This window comes from Eulemur rufifrons, chromosome 3 (assembly GCF_041146395.1).
Source record: "Eulemur rufifrons isolate Redbay chromosome 3, OSU_ERuf_1, whole genome shotgun sequence".
In the NCBI taxonomy this organism is placed as follows: domain Eukaryota; kingdom Metazoa; phylum Chordata; class Mammalia; order Primates; family Lemuridae; genus Eulemur; species Eulemur rufifrons.
This window is the reverse complement of record NC_090985.1, coordinates 57,950,878-57,976,259: the sequence shown is the minus strand read 5'-3', so window position 1 is coordinate 57,976,259 and position 25,382 is coordinate 57,950,878. Positions and strand designations below refer to the sequence as shown.

The following is a 25,382-nucleotide window of genomic DNA, read 5'->3' as shown; positions in this document are numbered from 1 at the left end:
ATGGTAAAATTTTGAAGAACTGGTTGTTTCTCTAAATAGATGTTGGAAAACTAGTTACTAATCCAGTTACTTTACCAACAGAATTTCTCTTGTACCCTAAGAAAAGAGAATGAAAATTACTGTGGATACTAACCACACTTAATATTTAAGAATGTTGGATTAGGTCATTTCTGAAATTAAGCTAGGGTGCATATTTTGACAACTCTCCCCCTCCCCGCCCTTCCCACCCCAAAAGCAATACTACTTTCCATGTTTAGAAGGAAACCTAATGCCATAGGAAAGTACTAATCAGGATTTCTGGCTGCATTGCTAGATCTGCCATTAAGAAGCCACGTAGGCATAAGCAAAGACATCAAGTTTCGTCATCCATAAAAATGAATGGATCAGAGATAAGCTACAAGAACTTTTCCAGTGATAAAATTCCCAAGTTTACCATTATGAACAAAATTAGGACTATAAAAAAAAAAATCAAGATTATGAAGAGATCCACATTTTAAGAATAAATATTAATTTGTATGAGTAATCATCATTTGTTTCCTGCACTAGACTTCAAGTTTTATAAGAACAGGCTCATCCTGGTGATAAATATAGCCCCCTGTAACTACCAAAGCACCAGGTGTTTAGCAGCAATCAATCAACATATGTCTGTGGCATGGTGGAGTTAAAATGATGGATGCCTGCTCTTCAAGTGCTCTGGTTTCCAAGTGTTCGCCTATGCATGACATTCAAACTGTCCCAAGCTGGGAATTCCTGCTGGGCCCACCATTAGACTCCACCCCTACTCTTGGCAGACTAGTCTCTTCTGGTGCTGGTACCTCCTTGGATGAGTGCTAGAAACCATATGCATCCTGACCCTATCTCCCTGCTTTCTCTACCTACCTCTCTATCCCCTAACAAGCCTTCCCCCAAAACCTTCCACTCTCCAGGTATCACTACCCCCACCAATTTTGGGAAACCAATATGGTCTTACATATTACCTGTTTCTTCATGTGGTATTTATTTATATCCTGTTCCCCTGTGTAACAGTTTTTCAAGTTGCTCTAACATTGCCTGAAAGCAAGGTCTTCTTTCCCTTTAACAGCTCTCTACATTCTCTGACTGTATCATTCATCCCTGCAAACAAGCATCTAATGGCATTTGTTGATGAATGTGATAATGCTTAACAGTTTAATTGAGGGCATAAGCTGTTCTTTCCCAGAATTGAAATCTGAATGTCTAGGTTTCAATCATGAGCTAATAAAGTGTTTCTATTTCTGATGCTATTTTAAATTAGATGTTTAACAGAAAAAAGGGTATAGGGTAAAATATACTTTGTTTCACATACTGCTGCCTTCCTTTCATTCAATGTCTAAAAAACTGAGGAAATGACATGCTGAGAGTGTATTCGGTGTCATGATGTCACAATGCACTTAGTAACTGTCTCTGAAAACAAGCTGTACCTAAATGCGTGCCCATCAGTAAAGGCCAACAAAAGCTGGCTAAATCTAACAGAGTGTATAAGAGCTAGGGGGAAAAGCTTGCTAAACTTATAATATCCAAACTTGTACTTTAATTAATTAAATAGATGATAAAGAAGCCCAGACTAATATGTGATGCCACTATTAAAACATGATTCACGAGTCCTCTATTACTTCCTGCCAATACAAAATAGACACAGCCCTAACATGATCCAGACAGAAAAACAGGAAACAGTAAACAATGCAGAATAAAGAAAAAAACAAAAAAAAAAGTAAAAGCCCAACGGTTTAAATCACTCTCTACCATATGAAGTAAAAGTAAAATTTGGGACGTTTCTAGTTTTATGGAAATAAGAGAATATAATTCAGGGAAACTTTGGCAGCTGCCAAAGGAAACAGAATAACCTTTTGCTTCCAAAGAGACTGATTAAAATTCATGCTCTTTCTTGCATTCAAACTTTCCACATGAGCTGAATGCAGAGGAAAATAAATGAACTACATCAAGACTCACAATAACTATGGAAACATAAATTTAGAAAGTTAATAAGAACATGTTCTGCTTCAATATCCCAAATTCAAGTTCAAATTCAGAACAAGGAAAAGAAATCCATATCAAACTCTTATCTGCTAGAGATTAACCTTAAAATTACCATCTTCTTTTAGTTTACTTCGGCTTAAGAAAATTTCCTACCCAACTAGCAGAAGAAACAGGCACACTGAAAAAACAAGTAGAAAACATATGGCTCCCTATAGGAGTCTCTGAAGATGAACTACCAATTATTTTTACTTAAGACAATGAAAGATACATACCATCAACTCTGTATCATATGTATCAACTCTGTTTCACTTGTGGCATTGATAGATTTTCAAAGATTCAAATCAACTTAACAAATCCTAGATGCTTTCTAGAGTCCAGTCATTGCACTATTTCTCAGGATGCAGAGCAGAACTCTCCTAGTTCATTCCTATTCAGCCTGTTTTGTCTCCCACAGCATTCAAAGCAAAGGGCCCGTCAGAACTCACTGCCATTAAGTGGGACAGCTAGCTAATCAAAACAACACAGATCCCTAATCTTGTCATGACATGCATGCTGCATCAATGACCAAAAACTTGCCCTGCAGAAACTGGTATCCACCTGACTTTTATAAATCTCATAGAACAAATTGCTACTAAGAAATGTAGCATCAGTTATTGGAGCAATTATTATCAGAAAAGAAGTCCTAGAACAGAATGCTGGTGTGTTACCTAGAACTACCATCCCAATTTTGCTGCTTTACTTCATCAAGTAGGAAGAAAAATAGCACCACTGAACATATCTCACTCAGATGACTCATGCAATGCCAAATAAAGATAATCTGCTCATATTTTAAAAGAAAACAAAAATATCACTTTATATTTGTGCTTTTCTCCTTGAATGATATTAATAGTATAAAAGTCCGAATAAATAAAACGGAAACCTGAGGGTGGGGGTTGAGGGGACTTGTCAGAAATCCATTTAAAATGGAAAAAACTATAAATATTTTCCAATTACCTTATCAGGCCACCACTGCAAATCTTCTCCTAAAGATACTGGACTTTGAACAGGTGTATTCTTCTTGTCCATGTTGGGCTCTCCTTCCTTGCTGGTAGAGCCCCTTTCATTATCAAATGAGGCTCCATCAAGCCACCTTCGTTCACGTAAACGTAAAACGGATTCACGTTCACGCAACAGCTCAGAGTCTCTCTCTAAGGGAAGAAGGAGAACTGGTATGCAATTGGGTCACACCAGTGGGATAAAAGTAAGCCACTCTCTAGTAAAGACCCTTCAGGATGCAACTAACAGCAGTTTATCTACTCACAAAAATTTATGTAAATGTCTATCTAATGAGGCTGACATGCAACATTCAAAATATTAACTCTTTCAAGTGAACATATAAAAATTAAAACCTAGCATTTTTAAAAACTACATACAGGCAGACTTTTCTACATTTCTGCTACATGTTTCTAGAGCATAACTGCTTTTTTTGGAGCTGAATTTAGGGGTTTCTTTTAATGGAGTTAAAATTTTGGGCTTTCATTGGAAATGTTTTCTATAAACGTTTTTTATGTATTAGAAAATGTGCATAAATGAGAATTTTAACATGTTAGCCACATATAAGCAAATCAAAAATTGCACACAGGAAAAAAACTTGCAAAGGTTATGCTACTAATCCATTAACATAAACTACTTATAAAATTTTTGCAAGCCACGCCATTGTTATAAGCTGGATTTTTATGAATAAGTCTTAACTAAAATTTTTAAAGGAACCAGACAGGCTTTTTCCTTTTTAAAGAATCTTTAGAGGAAAAATTTCCTTACCAAAATGTTTCTGCTGCAATTGGCTTACAAACTGTCTAAAGTCAGTTTTTTTTTTTCCAGTTTGCTCATGTATTACTTTTTAAAATAGGGTAAATAACCAAAAAAACTTTCCAAAACTTGGATAATAAGGACTAAAAACAAAATTACATTGAACCATAGGAAATAGCCAGTATCTGACCACTTTTAACCTGCACATAAGTTAATTTTTTATATGGTTCAATGTACGCAGGCTAAAAGTGGTCAGATACTGGCTATTTCCTATAGTTCAAACTATAAGTAATGCCTATATAAAACTTAGAAAAAGAAAAAGGGAGATATTTAGAAGGAGTTATTTGTGTTAGATACTGAATATTTGAAAATGCATTACTTGACACATTTCAGGTAGTAAAGTATGCATTTATTTTAAAATTCTTACAGCTATCACAATATATTCAGTATATTAAAAGATCACCATAGATTTGTTATTTTAAAATAACAAAGACTTAAGTACTAGATATTTGCAGCAAGTTCTTAATATAACATGGCATCTTTTTCAGTTTATTAATGATCACGAAATAAAGCTGATTTTAGGTCTGTCATTTGAATCAAGCAGTTTTACATTCTGGAAAGTAAACATATTGACTGAAAGTTACAACACAAGCTAAAGCTGTATACAAACATAAAAAGAGAGGCAGGATTAATGATTTCAATATCTATCGTCTAACCTCTATTATATACTGTATCTTTTAAGGATTTCAAACTTTTGAAAATAGCATTTTAGTAAGCTAATCATTTCTATACATTTAATATTGGTCAATCTCATTCTAACAAGTTTCTTCATACTTCACTTTCATCTAACCAGGATTTAAAATGAAGAGAATAATCACTTTATTTTAATCAAATAAACTAAGGAGACTTATTTTCTGAATGCTGCATGTCAATGTAAAGTAGAATTCTGCTTTTAGTTCAGAATCCATATTTCTAATTATTAATAAACATAGTAGGTAAGTTGTAATCCTTGATATATATTCTACAATGTAAATAAGATCACCTCTAAGATTCTATTGTGGCTCCTCAAAATCAAAAATAACTCATTTTAATGTCAACACATCCAAAAACACTAGTAAGCAATGATTTCATCTACTATAATATTAAAAATTCAAATACAGTCAGTTCTACCACTATCTTTCCATACAGCCAGCCTGTGATCAAACAGAAATAAACGCAAAATTACCTCGAGATGAGCCTAGCCTGGAAAGTGATGAACGACGAAAAGAAGGGTAACCAAAATAGCTAATGTCTTCAGAAAACATGGCATCTGCATCAATAATGACACTTGGGTGGGCAGAATGAATGTCAGCATCAAGAAGAGACATAAGATCTTCTACAAACAGAAACAAACAAATATCACTGAAGCGGCTATAGAAAGAGCACCTGCAGACTTCTGAAAATTAAAATACATTAACGCAAGGAACTGATAGTACCTGAAAGAAAAAAAGGCAACACTTAGGAAATAAGATTAACATTTTTAAAATAGATTTTAAGGAACATCAAGTGCATAACTGTTGCCTGGGATACTACTAAATAATCACAAGAAAGATTGCTCTTTAAGATATAATACTTATGACATCACAGAGTAAATGCAGTTATTACATATTTTCAGTAACATGGACATCACAGAACAACATTCCAGAGTTATCTGTCAGCCAGTGATAAAGTTATGTCCATACAACCATGTCTTTCTTGGGACGGAGTACAAGTCCACTAAGCAAAAAACAATTTCCCCATTTTCCCTTAAAAGGAACGTGGCAAGCAAATCAAGCAGCTCTACAGTGAGAACTATCTAACCACCTTGAAAAGAATAGTCAGAAAAATCAAATATGCTTTAAAATTCCATTCTCCAGTCAAAAGAACACTCCAGAAATGAGAAAACTACGATGGTGATCCACCAACCTCCAGGCAAATAAGATTCACTGGCTGTATCATCCCCATCATCTCCATCTTCATCATCCCGGCTAAGTAAATTATTTACAGCAAGGTTTACATCAAGATTTGTTCGCTGAAGTTCTCGAATAATGACACTTCTGGATTTGCCTTGTAAAACAACTTGGGCCTGAAATAAAAAATAAAAAAGAGCACTATACTAACTTTCTTTTGATTAAATTCTTTATCAAAATCAGCTTTCTAGGATCAAAACAGAAAAACGGTATTTCACAATTCATGACAGGAGTTAGGACTACAACCCACCATATTCAGTTAAATCTCACCTTGTCCTATTCTCTTATGTTAAGTGTTCTACAAGATTCATACCTGTGAAATCAGTTCCTCTGGAATGACAGATGCCGGAATAACTGGCTGGGGCTGACTGCCCAAAAGCCCAGACCCTCGATCCCGTCCTGTCCGAATAACTCGAGTCTGTCGGCGGGAATCTCGAGCTCCAGCTGATGACCTACCAGAGGATCCTCCTCCACTTCCACCTACTCCAGAACTCCAGCGGCTTCTAAACATTGGTAAATTCATAAAATTAGCATTTAAACAATCATTCTCAAAAGATCACTTGTCTAAATATTTTATAGTAGTGTTTTGACCAAAAAAAAAAAAAGGTTACATGTTAAAATTTTTTTTAAGGGACAAGGTCTTACTACCTTGCCCGTGCTGGAGTAGAGTGGCTAGTCACAGGCACAATCATAGCTCACTGCAGCCTCAAACCCCTGGGCTCAAGAGATCTCCCTGTCTCAGCTTCTCAAGTAGCTGGGATTACGCTGTGTCGAATTTTTTAATGCTTAAATATAAGTTCACTTTTTAGAAATATAAACATCACACTTTTGCATCTTTTAAAAGAGCCACATACGTATTTCTAATCACCATCCTAAAAATGAACATATCTCACCTTTGCATGGAAGACCCATCAGACTTAACTACCAATAAATATTGTTACATAAAAAGTAAAACTCAGACTTTGGAACTCAAAGTGCTTTGCATGGAATAAACATTCATTTGCAAAGAGTACTGCATTAATATTTAACACTATTAACCACCCTGGCCAAGGGGAAGCTACTATTTAAAACATGTTCATTAATTTTTTTTTTTTCTTAGGTATGAGAAAACAACTTAAAAAGGGCATGACACCTATATCTTCCCTTATTGCCCCAAACATGAGAATTAAGAAGCTTCAAATCAAGTAACCTAAATAAGCATAAAATAATTGCTTTTCTACATTTAAGCAGATCTCAAATAGTCATGCAAATCACTTTAGCCTTTTAATTTAGGACAGTGCCAGTTCTCTTTAAAATGAACCCAATACTTAGAGATCATTTAACCTAGAGAGAGGTCCTTTACTCCGGAACTCCTATTGTACTTGCCTAAGGCTGAAACCTTCATTCTCCAATTGCAAACACTTACTCTTAATTTGATTTTCCAAACCTTTTTTTCCCCTTAAAAAGCTTTGAATATATTAATATTAACCAATAACAATTTTCAAATCAATATACATCAAACTTCTTGGTTTCTCTTCTTAACTGAAAAGCTCAATCTTTGGCTAAATAAATAAAAAATGTTTTCAATAGTTCCCCCAGTAAAATGGAAAAAAATACAACAACAAAAGGAAAAACTCCAGAGAAACTGTTGTCAATCTTTCTGAAGGCCTTCTGCATTTGTTGATGCACACTTATCAATTCATGTTTATGCTGTATCTGTATCTATGGCCCAAGAACTGCCCAAGATAACTTTGGAGAAAAACAGTATTGTGCAGCCACAGGGCTGCAGTATGAAATAGCACTTATTTCAGCTAAGTAACAGATTTTAGAAATTTCATGTTAAATGAAAAATCAAGTGGCTTCATTAAAAGTACATTACATTAACAAAAAAGGAAATTAGGAAAATGAGTCCATTTATAGAATGGAAAAGAATAAAATACTTAGGAATAAACCTAACCAAGTAAAAGATTTGTACACTTGAAAGTACAAAACATCGCTAAAAGAAATTAAAGACGACACAGACAGGAAAGATATTCTGGGTTCATGATTTGGAAGACTTAATATTGTTAAGATGTCTACAATAACCAAAGTATTCAATGCAATCCCAATCAAAATCCTAATAGTTTTCTTTTTTCATGAATAGAAAAATTCATCCTACAAATTCACATGGAATCTCAAGGGACTCTAAATAGCCAAAACAGTTTTGAAAAAAAACAAAGTTGAAGGATTCACACTCATAATTTCAAAGCATATAACAAAGCTGTAGTAATCAAAACAGTGTGGTGCTGGCATAGACTAATAGATCAGTGGAGCACAACAGAGCCCAGAAGTAAACCCTCGCTTACATGGTCAAATGATCTTAGACTAGGTGCCATAACCACTCAGTGGGGGCAAAAGTAGTGTCTTCAACAAGTGGTACTGGGGAAACTGGATTTCCACATGCAAAACAATTGAAGTTGGACCCTTATCTTACATCATATACAAAAATTAAGTCAAAATGAATATCTAAACATTAAGTCCTAAGACTATAAAACTCACTCCTAGAAGGAAACATCAGGGAAAAGCTTCATGACACTGGACTTGGCAACAATTTATTGGATATGACACCAAAAATACAGGCAACAAAAGCAAAAATAAAAAAATGGCACTACATTAAACGTGAAACTTTTGTGCATCCAAGGACACAATCAACAGACTGAAAAGGCAACCTACAGAATGAGAGAAAATATTTGCAAATCATACACCTGATAAAAGGTTAATATCCAAAACATAGACAGAACTCCTACAACTTAACAACAAAATAATCAAACACCACAATTAAAAAATGGGCACAGGACTTGAATAGACATTTCTCCAAAGATAATATACAAATGACCAACAATCATATGAAAAGATGCTCAACATCACTAATCAAAACCACAATGACATCTCAACTGACATCAATTAGGATGGCTCCTATAAATATCAAGAAAACAGAAAATTACAAGTGTTTGCTGGGATGTGTAGAAACTGGAACCCTTGTGCACTGTTGGTAGGACTGCAAAATGGTACAACTGCTTTGGAAAACAGTATGGCAATTCTGCAAAACGTTAAAAATAGAACTACTACATGATCCAGCAATTGCACTTCCAGCTATATATCTAAAAGAATTGAAAGCAGGGTCTCAAAAAGATATTTGCACACCCATGTTCATAGCAGCACTATTCACAACAGCCAAGGGGTGGAAGTAACCCAAATGTCCATTCCAGTGAAGGAAGAATAGATAAGCAAAATGTGGTATACACATACAATAGAATTATTAGCCTTTAAAAAGGGAAGGAAATCCCCTCACATGCTAAATCCTGGGTGAACTTTGAAAGCATAATGCTAACTGAAAGAAGTCAGTCACAAAAAGACAAATACCGAATGATTCCATATGAACAGTTTAAAGTAGTCAAATTCACAGAAACAGAAAGTAGAATGGTGGTTGCCAGGGACTGGGGGGAGGGAAACTATGGAGTTTCAGATTTACACGATGAAAAAGTTCTAGAGATCTATTTCACAATAATATGAATATACTTAATTAACACTACTGAATTGTATACTTAGAAATGGTTAAGATGGTAAATTCTATGTTTTTATACCACAAAATAAAATTTTTTTTTTTTTTTTTTTTTTTGAGACAGAGTCTCGCTTTGTTGCCCGGGCTAGAGTGAGTGCCGTGGCGTCAGCCTAGCTCACAGCAACCTCAAACTCCTGGGCTTAAGCGATCCTACTGCCTCAGCCTCCCGAGTAGCTGGGACTACAGGCATGCACCACCATGCCCGGCTAATTTTTTCTATATATATTTTAGTTGGCCAGATAATTTCTTTCTATTTTTAGTAGAGACGGGGTCTCACTCTTGCTCAGGCTGGTCTCGAACTCCTGACCTTGAGCGATCCACCCGCCTCGGCCTCCCAGAGTGCTAGGATTACAGGCGTGAGCCACCGCGCCCGGCCACCACAAAATAAAATTTTAAAAACTCGTTAAAAAATGAAACCAAGCGTTTATCAAAGAAAGCACTATTGGAGAAAGCAGACATGTTTTTGAGTTATATATATTGACAATTATGTAACAGAAAATAAGATAGGACCAACGAAACAAATAGGTGTTCAAATCAACTATTAAGTCAGCATTTATACTTCATAGTTTCCTATAAGTTGTAAAAACTAAGTCAGGTAGAACTATACTCTTTTGGCATTTTTAAACATTCAAAAGCTAAATATATTATTTCAACTTGAAAACAGACAGAATCACACCAAAGAGACTTAAAAACATATAATTAGGGTAACTATATGTCCCAGTTTGCCTGTGACATAGTATCAATTTACGCCTAATTATTAATTTCATTAAAAAAGGTCCCTGTCTGGACAATAAATTATATGGCCAACACAGATAAAAGGAAAGACTTGATATTTCCACCAAGGAATGCATACCATTTTTCCCCAAGCAAATAATGCTAGAAGCCTCATCAGATATACTATCAAAGTACACATCTGCTCCTGGGCAGACGTTACAGGCATCAGAAACTCAAATATCTAAGAGGTAGATAAGCTACACAAATAATGGAAGCCAAGATAACAGGAAGAGTGGAGAATATGTGCCTATCTAAAAACATTCAAATTCTTTTCTTTAAGCACTGCTGATTCAATCCATTACACCACCACCAGCTGCCAGTTTATAATCTCTGCTACACAAACCCTCGATTGAGTTTACATGAAAGACATCAAAATATCTCTGGTTTCTCCATTCACTTGACTGTTACCATGGAGAATACCATGTTTTCCCACTCTCGCCTGCTGTGCAGTGTTTCTCCTATCAGAATCCAAACAACCTACCAATCCCCACACTTCAACTGCTCCTAAACATTCCTCTAACCAGCTTGCTATCTAGATAAAGACTGTGTTAAACTAAGCACACACTAATAGAGGTTTGTTTATATGTGGTCACAAAAGATAGTTCTGGAATCAGTGATTCCTTTTATCTGTAATTATAGTGAACTATTTAATTTTTAATATTAAACTTGAAAATACTGGGAAAACCTGTTTCTACCTTCTGTGGTTTGCTTATCAAATTAATCCTATAATTTTGATTCTATTATATAATACTCAAAGTACACAGAATGACTTGAAATCAATCACACCTAGTATGGAATGAGTCCACAGTTTGCAAACTTAAAGCCCATGGGCCAAATCTTATACATATATTTAGCTGATATGTTTAAAAAGTAAATACCTCATAAAAAACAAGGGAAAGTCTGAGAACCTGTCATAGTCAGGATGAGCCTAAGGAGAAAGGGTGACTAAGGTATTGCGGAATACTGAATGAAATCCTAGAACAGAAAAATGACCTTAAGTAAAAACTAAGGAAATGTGAGTAACCTATGACCTTTAGTATCAATATTCATTCATTCATTCACTGTAACAAATGTACCACAGTAATATAAGATTTTAATAGCAGTCAAACTGGGTATACGGGAATCCTCAGTACTATCTTTGTAATTTTTCTGTCAAAAAAATTGTCCTGAAATAGAAGTTTATTTTAAAGTTTATTTTAAAAATATACATACACAAATGCATGCATGCATGCACGTGTCTGTGACTGAGTATGTGGTGTATATTTATTTCCATGAAAACATCAATTAGTTCCAACATTTAAGTCGAGACATTTCATTTAAAAATCCTGATTTGCAGGCTTCCTTAAGACAAAAAAAGGTGGGGAAGGACACAGGTTTTGGATGTGGCAACAATGGCCCTGTACTTTCCAATGGTAAAAATCAGCTAGTCAGCTGCCTCATTTAAAAATGGAGTATCCATACCCTGGACAACAGGAAGACCCTGTCTCTACAAAAAATTTTTTTATTAATAAAATTTAGCCAGGCATGGTGGCACATGGCACATGCCTATAGTCCTAGCTACTCAGGAGGCTGAGGCAGGAGGATCGTTTGAGCCCAGGAGTTGGAGATTGCAGTGAGCTATGATGATGCCACTGCACTCTAGGCCAGGCATCAGAGTGAGACCTTGTCTCCAAAAATAAAGGGGGGGAGGGGGGCATCCAGTCTGTCAGAATCCTATTACCTGCCACCTTACCCACCTGTAGAGCTTCAACTGTTGCAATTACAATTACCTGGTAGCTTCTATATTTTAAATCATGTAATCATTAGCTCAGATTAAACCCTAAAGGAATACAGTAGCTCAAGCCAATGAAAAGCAGCTTATATCTACCATCTGTTACGTCCAATGATAAAAAATAACAAAATACAAACTTTTACTAGTAACAGCTCCATTTTCACCTTACTATTAAACACTAATAAACTCCCTTCTCTTCTGCAAATAAATTTGGTGCTCTTACCCTTAAAGCTGGTTTAAAATGAGTTTAAAAAATACCCAGGAGATTTTTCAATTATCTCCCAGGATAAACTCAAAGTAATTATTAAAGAGAGAAAGCAGCAGCTAGAAATCTTTAGCTCACAAACTTGCCAATTAGCAAAAATACCAAAGGAAAAAACTTTAAAAGGAATGCTATGCATTCATACGAATGATCAGCCAAAACAAATTATCAATTCTCTACTTTCCATCCCATTGGAAAAGAAAAACAGTACCAATTATCCTAAAATCTTTCAAATGAAGCTGTCAAATAGAGACCACTCACTCCCTCATTCAAGACACCTCTCAGGAGCACAAGTGAACAAGCCTGGACCCTGCAGGATGGAGGGGTGGAGACCAAGGTCTGTCGAGACAGTCTCTTTCCTATTGGATTATATTCGGTAAATCTGAGGTTAAAAAGTCCCCTTTGAGGACTCAAGATCTGCCTGTCCTTGATTCTCTAGTACATGTTAATATAACTTGCAAACTTCTTTAAAGTTTATTGTAACTAACACAGAAATAGAAAAAAAAAAAAAACAAACAAACAGAACACTGTATAAATCAAGAGAAGAATTTATTATGAAGGAAAATATTTTGACTCTGAAAAACAACTTCTTGATTTACCAAATAACTTGATCACAATTTCACCATCAAGAAACTGAGAAGAATTTTCATACAGCCCAAGAAAAACAATGAGCCTTTTAGTGCCTATACTTTGTAGACATGTGCAAACCCAAATAAGACTTTAAAAAAACAAAACAAAAAAAACAGGCACTTAAGCACTATGTCATTTTTCAATATTGCAATTCAGGGACCCAATGCTAAAGCTTACACAGTCTGTTCTCTGTGGGGTGGGGGGAGTATAGTGTAGTATGGATACGGGAGACTCAAAAAACTAGTAATTTTCTTTGCATTTTAAAGTCTTACAATTAGCCTTAATCTTCTTTGGAGTATGTCTACAAGGGTTTTATTCAAGCTCAAGTGTACTACTATATTATATTTTTTACATACTTTACTAACAAAGTTATAAAATTCCACTGTTCTATTTCAGTCATTCTGTCATACATTCTAGCATAACTGCTTACATCCAAGTTTTGTTTATTAAGAGAAAGGATTTAAATCTAGGACAATTTGAGCAACATAATAAATAATAGTAATGGGTTATAAACCATAGAATAAAACAAATATCCGTTAGACTATGACATAAATAAATGAATAGAAAAAGAAATAAAATAGAATACAAAAGAAATAAATGGGGAGGAGGAAAAAATCTTCCTTACAGTTAAATTCCAATTCATAAATGTAAAAGAATGATAGAAATTTAAAAAAAAAAAAAAATCACAATTTGGCCAATGCCACAGTAACAACTGATTCAGGCAAAAAAAAAAAAAAAATCATCAATGGATGCTAAAATCAGTTAGCAAAAGTATGAGGAATAGAATATTTACATAGTCCCAAAGTATCTCCTCTCAAAATACAATATATATTAATGACAAAGAGGGAAAGAGCGACTTTCAGCAGAGAAACCTGGTAAGCATCACCTTAACTAAAGTAATCGGAGGTAACATCCATCCTCCCCAATAATGAGACGCATCAATGTCACATGCCACCTGATACGATGCGCTAAAAAGGGGTCATTATCACTTCTGTGGTACTCATACTAAAAATGTATCACTTGGGTTTAATTATGAGGAAGCAATAGGCAAATCTAAACATTCTACAAAATGATCACCAGTTTTTCAAACTCATCAGAGTCCAGAAAGACAAAAAAGACTAAGGAACAGACCCAGAATGGAAGAGACTAAAGAAGCGTTTCCACAACTAAAACGCAACTAGGATCCTAGATTGACTTACCGACCAGAGGAAGAAAGGGTATTAGTGGGACAACTGGCAAAATTTGAATAAACTCCGTAGATTAAGCAATGATCAATGCTAATTTCTTGGGGGGTTTTCTTGTTTGTTTGTTTTTGGTGTTTTTGTTTTGTTTTTTTTAAAGAAACAGGGTTTTGCTCTGTTGCCCAGGTTAAGAGTGCAGTGTCAAGATAATAGCTCACTGAAGCATAAAACTCCTGGGCTCAAGTGATCATCTTGCCTAAACCTCCCGAGAATCTAGTACTATAGGCCCAGGCACACACCACTGTGCCCAGCTAACTTTTCCTTATTTTTTGTAGAGATGGGTCCTAGTTGTGTTGCCCAGGTTATGTTGCAAGTGCTGGGATTACAGCCATGAGCCACCACACCTGGCCAATTTCTTGGTTTTGAAAATATGATTATGTAAGATGTTAACATTCAGGGAAGCCGAGTGAAAGGTATACAGAAATTTTCTGTGCTATTTTTGCAACCTTTTTTTTTTTAAAGTCAAATTATCTCAAAATGAAGTTACGTTGAAAAATAAATAGAGAGTATGGGACTAGGAACAAAAGCCACTACATAAACTGATAAACTAAACCAGGGATCAGTAAACTTTTTCTGTAAAGGGCTGAATAATAAATAGTTTAGACTTTAAGAGCTAAAAAGTTTGACTACTTGTCTCTGCTGTCATCGCACAAAAGCAGCCACCGACGGTAAGTATAACTGTCTTTCAATAAAAACAGGAGGGGCTGGATTTGATCCCAAAGGCTACACTTTACTGATCCTTGAACTAAACAAAGAAATTTATCTTTTAAGAAAGCTATTATTTGACAACCGTACGACAAGTAATACTAGTTATTCTTTCTTAAATGAATATAATTTTTTCCAGGTTTATCAAATGAAATTTCATTTCATTTGGTATTACATGTTACTTTCATAATTTTTATCATACACTGTGTACCTAGGACCATTAAAAGAAAGTAAATACGTTCATAAAGACCAGAGCTATATTTCCTTCTAATAAGCTAAAGGATGCACTCAATTAAATGACCTTCCACCCATTCCAAAATAAATTTAGTTCAGCATGAAAACACACAAGCAAAAAAAGCAAGCACTTAGGGATCCCAGTTTTTAAATCTAACTTTCATTTTGCCTACCAATTCACAGGGTCCAAAAAAAAAAAAAAACTCCTCCCCCTCTTAATTATATTTTGAAACAATTTAAATTGCTTCTAGTTACTTTTCTCTGATCAGCCTTTGAACACATATACTGATTTGACTGAAGTGGCATTATCTAATCATTAACTGGGTTATTTTCAGAAAATCTGTTCCTTCAATAATCAAGGTATAAAATGAATAAAAGCATCTGGTTTGGAATTTGTATTTTCTTTAGTTTGTGGTATATAGACTTTAGATAAAAGCTGTTTCTTTAGTTTGACAGTTACAGTATATAAACTTTAGATAAAATGGTAGAGGAGCTGCGTATCTAGTTTAAAAGGCATATATTTTATAAATACATTTTAAAAGTAAAAACAACTGTATTAAAGGATACAAGGTTTAATTACATAATTTACAAAGTTTATTAGATTAATCAGAAAGAACTACCAATTTGGACACCAGAAAGAAATACATGTTAGATTTCTTTTTTTATCAAAGAATAAGTCACAAGAAATGACCAAAGATAAAGTCATTTAAAATTTTAAATGACATAAGAGACATTATAAACACATGTAAACATTATATACATTTTTTAAAGGTCATGAACCTGGGTTAATTGTAATTAGCCTATGTGCATTATTTTTATCACATAGTGGCTCATCATGAGCAATATGCGAGCCTGACCATAGTTCAGGAGAGTTTCCTCACTCCTTCGCTAGCCGGTATCGAAGGTAATCCCTCAGAGTCAGAGCACTCATAGCACAATGGCAGAGACCAGGTGATGCCTTCAAGTGGCCACAACTTACCCCAGGGTGTTTCCTGCCAGCCTGCCCAGAGTCTCAGAACCTGAGAGAAACCACGGGGAGTCGCTTGTCCTACCAGGCCTTGACGTCCTCCCTGCCCCCGAGTTGCTGTTCAACTTTGAACTGGGGAAAAATAAGAGGTAAAATAATCACAAAATGGCCCCATGCTGCTTAGGAACAAACCTGGAATTCAAGGCTTCGCTGCTCTGAGACTTGCTGTGGTATTAATAAAATACCAGCCTAAGGATTCCCTGATTACTCCTACTGAAATTTATACTTCACATCAAAGAGCAAACATAACATCTTATAGCCTAATAACAATTCAGCATTCTTTTCTGGTTAAAACTGTTTTCATGTTTTAAATACAAATGATTGTTAAATAGTAAATTGTACTTTAGGTTTTTTAAATTAACCATGCTTTCCTTAGAAGCAGCTAACTGAAACTCATCATACATTATCTAGCATCCTTTTTCATAAACATACCATAATTTTTTTGTTGTTGTTGTTGAGACAGAGTCTCACTTTGTTGCCCAGGCTAGAGTGAGTGCCGTGGCGTCAGCTTAGCTCACAGCAAACTCAGACTCCTCGGCTTAAGCGATCCTACTGCCTCAGCCTCCCGAGTAGCTGGGACTACAGGCATGCACCACCATGCCCGGCTAATTTTTTCTACATAGATTTTTAGTTGTCCATATAATGTCTTTCTATTTTTAGTAGAGACGGAGTCTCGCTCAGGCTGGTCTCGAACTCCTGACCTTGAGCGATCCACCCGCCTCAGCCTCCCAGAGTGCTAGGATTACAGGCGTGAGCCACCGTGCCCGGCCAACATACCATAATTTTTAAAGACCAAAATTTTAAAGACCCTTGTTGTTTTCAAATTACGTTACTTGATCTGGAAATATTAAAGGAAGAAAATGTGATCTATAAAATCATTTCAGTCAGAGCAGATCTGATGTGAGACCTACCAAATATATATCATTCTTCTGGTAACCTATTCCTGTTAAGTGATAATTGGCTCCTCTGCTACTTTTAATGTTAACATATTTTTGTTGTAAATCATTGCTTGCATAAAAATTAGAATCAAACTACAAAACTTCAATCTATTTTAAGCCATCTGATTTTTCTACAATACTTTTTTTTAACTTTAGGGTTACCAAAAACAAAACATGGGTTTAATATATTAATAATACCTTTTAAGAGCTAAATATCTATTCAATAAAAAAGACATAATAGCTTACCCATCATTATTATCAGGTTTACCCAATTCCAATCTGTCTGGTTGTACCGAAAAACCGATCCTGCAAACTCTACCATCCTAAAAGCAAAGAAAATAGAAGAAATTTTCAAAGTAAAAATGTGTATTAAAATTTGAATTTATTCAACAAACAGATTCTGTGCCTCCGACTATCAATACAGAAGACAGCAAAAAAGCTCTCTTCCAGAAAGTGCTCACACTTGAGTTGCGGAAATACGACAATATCAGGAGCCTTCCCACTCTGTTAGTAACTAGTTCCAAACTCTAGTAAATCGCTTAAGCTTTCTTTGGGCCAGAGAATGTATACAATAATTAAAGAGAACTGGGCAATCTTTGAAGTAACTCTTTCGAGTAGAAGCTGTTTTCCTGGGTTAAAAAGGAAGAAATACAATGATGCACAATTGTATTTTAACTACTTATTTTCCATTTCTCTACCTTAGACTAAATAATTTACCTCAAGAAGAAAGGCAGCATGATTTGGTCCCACCACACATTGTTTAATAGTAGCCTGTTCCAATACATTCAAAGGCGGGTGGCTGGAGGATAAAAGAGAAAAAAATATATGTAAATAAAATTATTTTTTAAATGGTAACAACATCCTAGGGGTTTTTCTTAAATCCAATTAATAAAAAATTAGCTGGCAAAACTTATTTTTAAAAAAGCTAATATTTACATATTTTAAAGCAATAATTGAAGAGTAAGAAATATGCTACCTCCATAATCATCATAGTTCCTTGGAATGCCAGATTTTTTTAAAAATCAGTATGAATGTAAGCTATAATTCAATAAACCCAACTCATAAAAAGTTGGTTATATTAAAAGATTCTTAATAATCATATTAATCTTAATCATATTAGGCTACTGCCTAAATAGGAGTTCTTTTTCCTAATAAAGAAAAATCATTCTTTGTCAGAAGATTTAAAATATCTTAACTCATACCTGTTTAAATTATATTTGTTCAGTTTCTCTGAAACTTCCCGTAACCTTTAAAAACAAAACAAAACATAAATAAACCACATAGATCCTTTGTAAACAAAGTAGTGCTGACAGGTACTTGTATCATTATTTTGGGGATTTCCAATAGTAGTGCACAGGACAATTACTATGGCAACAACGTTTTTTATATTCTTTCACTTTTGGCTCAAAAAGACTACAAGCAGACTCTGTAATTCCTTTCCCTCAAGGTCAAGCAAGCTCAGTAACAATAATCATCATATTAATCCCATTTTACAGATGAAAACACTGAACCTTCTAGAGTTTAGATAACAAAAGTGGCAGTAAAGCTGGCACTTGAACCAACGCCCAACTGAAAGCTCATTTTTCAAAACTGTGCAATCTATGCCAAAGAGATTCTTGAATGCATATGGACATCACGAAATGAAAATACTTGGGAAGCACAGATCTATTAACAATAGATACTAAAATAATGGGGTAGAAAAAGCTGAAAAGTCTAACTGACTTAAGGCATTGTGTCTCAAGTCCTTCAGGAGTCTTATAACACAAAACCGAACAAATTAGAGCATCGATGTCCTTATCTATAAAGCAAGGATAACACCTTCCATTTCTAATAGAGTTCAAAAGAATATTGAACATACTTAGAAAAGTCCTAAAGAGCTACCCAACAAAGAGACACTCACTTGTCTTTTCTATTATGAGTTTGCTGTTTCTCTCACGGAACAGTCTCCAATTAGTATAAAATACTATAGTAAACAGCTAAATTAAACTAGGCACTTTTTCAAGCTAAGCGTATCATTTTACAATGTGAAGATGTAATCAAACAGAGATTTTCTACAAAAAAATTTTAAAATTAGCTTGGCATAGTGGTGCATGCTTGTCCTAGCTACTCAGGAGGCTGAAGCGAGAGGATCACTTGAGCCAGGAGTTTGAGGATGCAGTTAGCTAAGACGATGCCACTGCACTCTAGCCTGGGCAAATTTTTGACTTATCCATGGTTTCACAAAAATTACTCTAAAAAAAAAAATTGACAGATAGTCACAAGCCAAAATGTGCTTTTAAACAACTTAGGATGTACCTTCACGATAAAAATAAAACAAGAAGTGTCAAAGGGAAATGTCAGAGGTATCAACTGTCAAACTTAGTACTTAAGAAAATTGGACATTTCATACTTAATAACCTAATAAAAGGGAAACCACACTAGACCTCACCAAATTCCATTTCAGAACTGTTACATGTGGTTATGATAAAAAAAACAAAAAAAACAATTTTAAGAGCACAACATTACAAAATAATGTCATAACTCAACATCTGATCTCATTCAAGGGCAGACAGGTAAGCCTTTGTGAACTGGCTGTAACATACAATAGACAGGTCAGCAAAAGGCTTCTGACATTCCTTAGTGCTCCTACACTACCACTCTACATTTATTCTATATTCTAATTAAATAATCTACTTTACTCCTTTCAATTTACATGGATCATTATACAGATCCAGAGACTGAAATTCTTTAAAGCACCAAGGTCAGGTGGGTGCAGTGGCTCACGTCTGTAATCCTAGCACACTGGGAGGCTGAGGCGCAAGGATCGCCTGAGCTCAGGAGTTCAAGACCAGCCTGAGTAAGAGCAAGACCCGGTCTCTACTAAAAATAGGAAAAAAATTAGCTGGGCGTCGTGGTGTGAGCCTGTAGTCCCACCTACTCGGGAGGCTGAGGCAAGAGGATCACTTGAGCCCAAGAGTTTGAGGTGACAGTGAGCTATGATGACACCATTGTACTTTATCTAGCCAGGGCAACAGAGCGAGACTCTGTCCAAAAAAAAAAACCACTAAGGTAACAGTAAACTCATGTTAGAAGAGACAGGAAAACAAAGTATGCTAACATTTTTCCTTGCTACTCTTGAAATTCCCTACAATATCAGTCTCATTTTCCCCAAATTTAACATTACAACTTCAAAGATTAATTCATCTTCTCACTGATCCTCAATTGGCAATAGCACTTACTGCAGGTTTTTCATTTTTACAATTCTCTACCTATCCGTCATATATCGTATCTGCATGTTCAGACACACACACCTAAACTGGATTAAAACTAATGGATCTTTCCTGCTGAATTAAAAAAAAAATTGAGGTATACATAAATCCTCAAAAGGCTTCAATTCTCAAAGACAGAAAGACATTCTTGACATCCCACCTTCTACAAGGTGATGGTTTCCATAGACATGTATCGTACAAGGCACACCCCACTCCCAACTCATGTTTCTTGGCGATCACCTTAATAGAGGACATTCCTACTTATTTCCCTTCAGGATCAAATACTACCTCCTCCATGAACTTTTCCTGGTAGTCTTAATCTTCTTCCTACAGAAGTCTACAACTTCTCTATCACATAGGACCTTCACTGTCTACTTTACATTCTAGTCATTTGTGTTTCTGTCAGAACTGTTTTCATAGACTCTAAACAAAGAATACAACTTATCAAGTCTTTCCCTAACTCTCCACTTAGTTGGATTCAGTTCCAACAGTAAAAACTGTACATTACTGGTACACAACCCATTTCAGAGGCAGAAAAGGTTCCTGACCTTAATCTCAACAAAACTAACTCCCCGGGTCTTCCTTCTCAAATTAAAGAACAAGCAAGAATAGTGAGAACATACAGATTTCTTAAGATAATAGCCAATATAACTCTTATAAGCAGATCAGTTAATGTGGAAGGGAAAAAAACAATTACTCAATAATCACATTAACTGCCTTTAAAGTGATCCCACCCCAATTCTGGATATCCATTCATGGAATATAACTTTTACAAACTCACACAATTTTATTTTGGAGTAAAAGGCTTAATAATCCATGCAAAGAACCACAAGACAACAGTCAGGAAAAGTTAGCTACAATACTAAATCACAGACTCCCACAGAAAATGTCTGAAAACTCACTCCTTGTCATCCATGTCAGAGAATGTAGATATTGCCAAAACACAAATGCAATACATCAGACATCTATGCCCAGATATATTCTGGTAGAAAAAGAAATACTGCAGGAAAACTTCTGGCATTTCTCCAAAAGCAAGCCTCAAATATATGGAGCAGTGGAATTGGCTACAACACCCCCCTAATCCCAAACTTGTTTAAGCAACTACTGTGTCACTAGATGGATGGTAGAGAAAGGCACTAAACCCATCTCTACAGAACATGGTCAGTGGTTATATCATCATTCAAGTTCTTAAGTATAGGCAATCAGTCCTCAACTTCCATATGCTGTTCTTTTATACAGCTATTGTACCATACTATATACACTGACACCTCTTTTTTTTTTTTTTTAATTCAGCATGTTACTGGGGTACAAATGTTTAGGTTACACATATTGCCTTTGCCCCACCTGCCACCTCTTAACTACTTCTTTGCATGCCAACTATTTCACATTATCACTGATATAAAAAAATCAAACTATCACATGGTGATCCCAACTGCCAGCTACTGTTAATTGGGGGAAAAGATTATACTTTGGGCAAAGTTGCAAAGGGTATTTCTTGATGGTCACTTACTTGTCCCAGCATCTAGAAGGCATATCCCCACTTCATTCCCTCCTCCAGCAAACAGCTGGGGGCTAGCTTATTCAATGCAGTCCAAAGGATATCCAACTCCAAAATCCTTTCAGATAGTCCCAGAGAAAGCCAATGCCAAACCACCTGAGGCAAATTCATGGGGAAGCCCCCTTTATGGGGTCTTGGAGCCAGACTTGGTGGCTCACGCCTATAATAATCCCAGTGCTTTGGAAGGCTGAAGCAGGAGGATTGCTTGAAGCCAGGAGTTAACCAGCCTGGACAACATAGCAAGATGCTGTCCCTACTGAAAAATTAGCAAGGTGTGGTGGTACATTCCTGTAATCCTAGCTACTCTGGATGCTGAGGCAGGAGGATCACTTGAGCCTAGGAGTTCAAGGCTGCAGTGTGCTAAGATCACACCACTGCACTCCAGTCTGTGCAACAAAGCTGAGACCCCAACTATTAAAAAGAAAGAACAAAAAGAAACAAAATGATTTCCATGAAGAAAGCGACCAGTTAAGCCTGCAACTAAAACAACTGCATAAGTGCTTTCCTTCAAAACAACAAATGTTCTTATTTTGTCATACTGAGTATTAACCTTAACACTCAAAAGATTTAATGGAGTTGGTGGTTTTTACTTTTTCATCAAGGAAACCCTGAAATCAAACTGGCTCCCAACCCCACCACAAATACAAGAAAGTGAAGAATACAATGACCATTAATAGTACAGTTTGGTGCCACCGATTTGATTTATGCTAAAAAGCCAGTATTTTACCCACCACCACTTTTGAACTCATAGCACAAATGCCGAAACAGTGGAAGAGACAGTCTCAGTATTACTGTGAAGAACGTTTTGACATCAGAGCCCCTGTAAGAGTCTTGGGGCTCCCCAGGTTCCACAGACCACACTCTGAGAACTGCCCTAGTACACTCGAAAATACACAGTGCCATTAAGCCAACACTAATGATTAAAAACATGAGTGATTCTTCATTCTTCTTATTCATTTATTTATTGAGACAGAGTCTCGCTCTGTTTGCCCGGGCTAGAGTGAGTGCCATGGCGTCAAGCTCACAGCAACCTCAAACTCCTGGGCTCAAGCAATCCTTCTGCCTCAGCCTTGCAAGTAGCTGGGACTACAGGCATGTGCCACCATGCCCGACTAATTTTTTTCCATATGTATTTTTAGCTGTCCAGATCGTTTCTTTCTATTTTTAGTAGAGACGGGGTCTCGCTCTTGCTCAGGCTGGTCTCGAACTCCTGACCTTGAGCAATCCTCCCTTCTCAGCCTCCCAGTGTGCTAGGATTACAGGCCTGAGCCACTGTGCCCGGCTGAGATCCATTTTCTTACTTTCCACATGTGAGTGAGAACATGAGATACTTGTCTTGCTGTACCTGGCTTATTTGACTTAACATAATTTCCTACAAGCTCATCCATGTTGCTGCAAATGACAAGATTTCATTCTTTTTATGGTTGCATAGTATTCCATTGTGTTTGTGTGGGGGGGGGGGGTGACACACACACACACACATATATAAACACAACACATTTTCTTATCCATTCACCTGCTGATAGACACTTACGTTGATTTCATATCTTGGCTATTGTGACTAGTGCTGTAATAAACATGGAAGTGCAAATATCTCTTCCATATACTAACTTCTTTTCCTTTGGATATATACCTGGCAGTGGGACTGCTGGATCACATGGTAGTTCTACTCGTATTTTTAGTTTTATGAAGAGCCTCCATTCTATTTTCCATAACAGCTATACTAATTTACACTTCCACCAACAACGTACGAAGAGTTCTCTTCTCTTCAAAATAAATTATGGACACTCTTTTTTTTTTTTAAGATGGGGTCTCGTTATATTATTGCTCAGGCTGGTCTCAAACTCCTGGGCTCAAGTGATCCCGCCACATAGTGGTTTTCAATAGGGGCAAGGATACTGAAGAACCTCTTTAAGATGTATATGCAAAAGCTACGGTCAGTTACTAAAAGGTGGGGTGGGGGGCACTCTCCAACTGCCAGCTTACAGATATACTTTAATAGAATCACATGAGATTTTAAAAGTTTTAAAGACTCTTGGCCAACATTTAAAATTATAAGATTACACAGAGAATTTCAGATTTCTAGCTTCTCTTGAAAAATGAGATCCAGCAACTATGCTTGTACTCCCTAATCTTAACTGTTAGTGCCCTTAGCAGCCCAGCACCTATAGGCTTCTGGGTTTGAAACCACTGAACAGAAGAATTACTACTCAATAATGTTAACAAGGTTATTTCCTTGGTCAAGAGCAAGCTAATCTAAACATATTTCTTTCTCAGCCTTATAATTCAGATCTCAGCTTGCACAATGACCCATAATATGTCTTAGTCACATTTCACTCAGCCTTAGTCACATTTTATTTCTTTAAATTTCACTGGACAATTTCTAAAATAGCAATCTCACTTTTCTCATTTATTGCCTATCCAAAGAAAACTTTGTCAAGTAGCTGACATCTGACTTTAGTCTTGAAGTAAATAACCCCAAATTGTGAGAAAAAAAGATCCTATCTCTCAGCTTCTTGAATCACAGGTTGTAGGTAGGGTTTAACACGTAATTTTATTAATGCTTATCAAGATGATGAATGCCAGTTTATATAACGTATTCTCTTTACCCTAAATAAGTGATGCAGGGCATTTACCTTCAAGATGTCTTGACCAAAAAGAAAAGTTTCTAAATAAATATTATAACTTTATGAAGTGATATAAATTTTTTATGTGAACTTCTTCTAACTATTCCCTGTAAAATGGTTTTTAGTTGACAACATTCAAAGATTTCTATTAAACTAAAAAGAACATTCATGTTATAGAGAAATGCCCTACAAACTATGATAGAGAAAAATTACATTATAAGTACAAATAACTTCTTCCCCTAATCTGGAAAATATTCTGGGGTAGAAATTCCTGTGTAGTATCATAAATATTTCTTGTAATAAAGTGAAAGGAGATCAAAATCCCAAACTACTGTGCCATTTGAAAGATAAACACATTCCTAAGAAATTAAATGCTGAGCATACACAAAAAAATGAGTCATTGTTCTTTAAAGCAAAATCAACTACATTATTTTCAGTTCCACTGAAACAGGAATAGGGAAAGACTACACACATCAAATGGACAAGAAGAAATTTGGTAAGAAAAGATATGGCCTTTATAGATTAATTTTTCTTGATAATTTCCTAAGTCCTTCTGTCTCATCTAATTTCATTTTCTTAACAGTAAGACTATACATATTAATACATACGTACTAAATACATAGAAGAATCAAACTGTGCTAACAGATAGGACTAGAAGACTTTTTTAGAGCTGCCGACCAAAAATAGTATAGCATCCAGCCAAAACTTGAAGAGAAAATACTTGCCTTTTTTCACCCTTAGGCCATATCCACATTCAGAATACCTGCGACATCATTCATTAAAGTATCTGCCAAATGTAGGCAATGTATTCAAATCATTACAAACCCAATTTTAACTCTACATACAAATCAAATGTCTCATTTGATAACTAACACACTTCATAGTATAAACACTATCATTTGGCAAGTTATTCATTCCTTGAGATACAACTGCAAACTGAAATAAAATACCTATAATGAAATCTGATTTTTCCATAGAAACAAGACAATTAGAAGGTTATAGTCCTAACCAAGGCC

The 25,382-nt window shown here is 35.7% G+C and overlaps 1 protein-coding gene across 2 annotated transcripts in view; it reads right to left on the bottom strand.

Annotated features, from left to right (window-relative positions):
* Positions 1-25,382, bottom strand: part of UBR5 (ubiquitin protein ligase E3 component n-recognin 5) — a 130,192-nt gene that overhangs the window by 71,069 nt on the left and 33,741 nt on the right. Inside the window, exons 2-9 of one of the 2 annotated variants that reach the window (XM_069465451.1) lie at positions 18,136-18,180; positions 17,651-17,732; positions 17,180-17,256; positions 15,948-16,067; positions 6,085-6,274; positions 5,728-5,887; positions 5,009-5,158; positions 2,989-3,200 (exon numbers count right to left, since the gene is read on the bottom strand). In XM_069465451.1, the coding sequence (XP_069321552.1) occupies positions 2,989-3,200; positions 5,009-5,158; positions 5,728-5,887; positions 6,085-6,274; positions 15,948-16,067; positions 17,180-17,256; positions 17,651-17,732; positions 18,136-18,180 (1,036 nt within the window). The remainder of the gene's footprint in view (positions 1-2,988; positions 3,201-5,008; positions 5,159-5,727; positions 5,888-6,084; positions 6,275-15,947; positions 16,068-17,179; positions 17,257-17,650; positions 17,733-18,135; positions 18,181-25,382) is intronic. The other variant, XM_069465452.1, reaches the window with a different exon arrangement.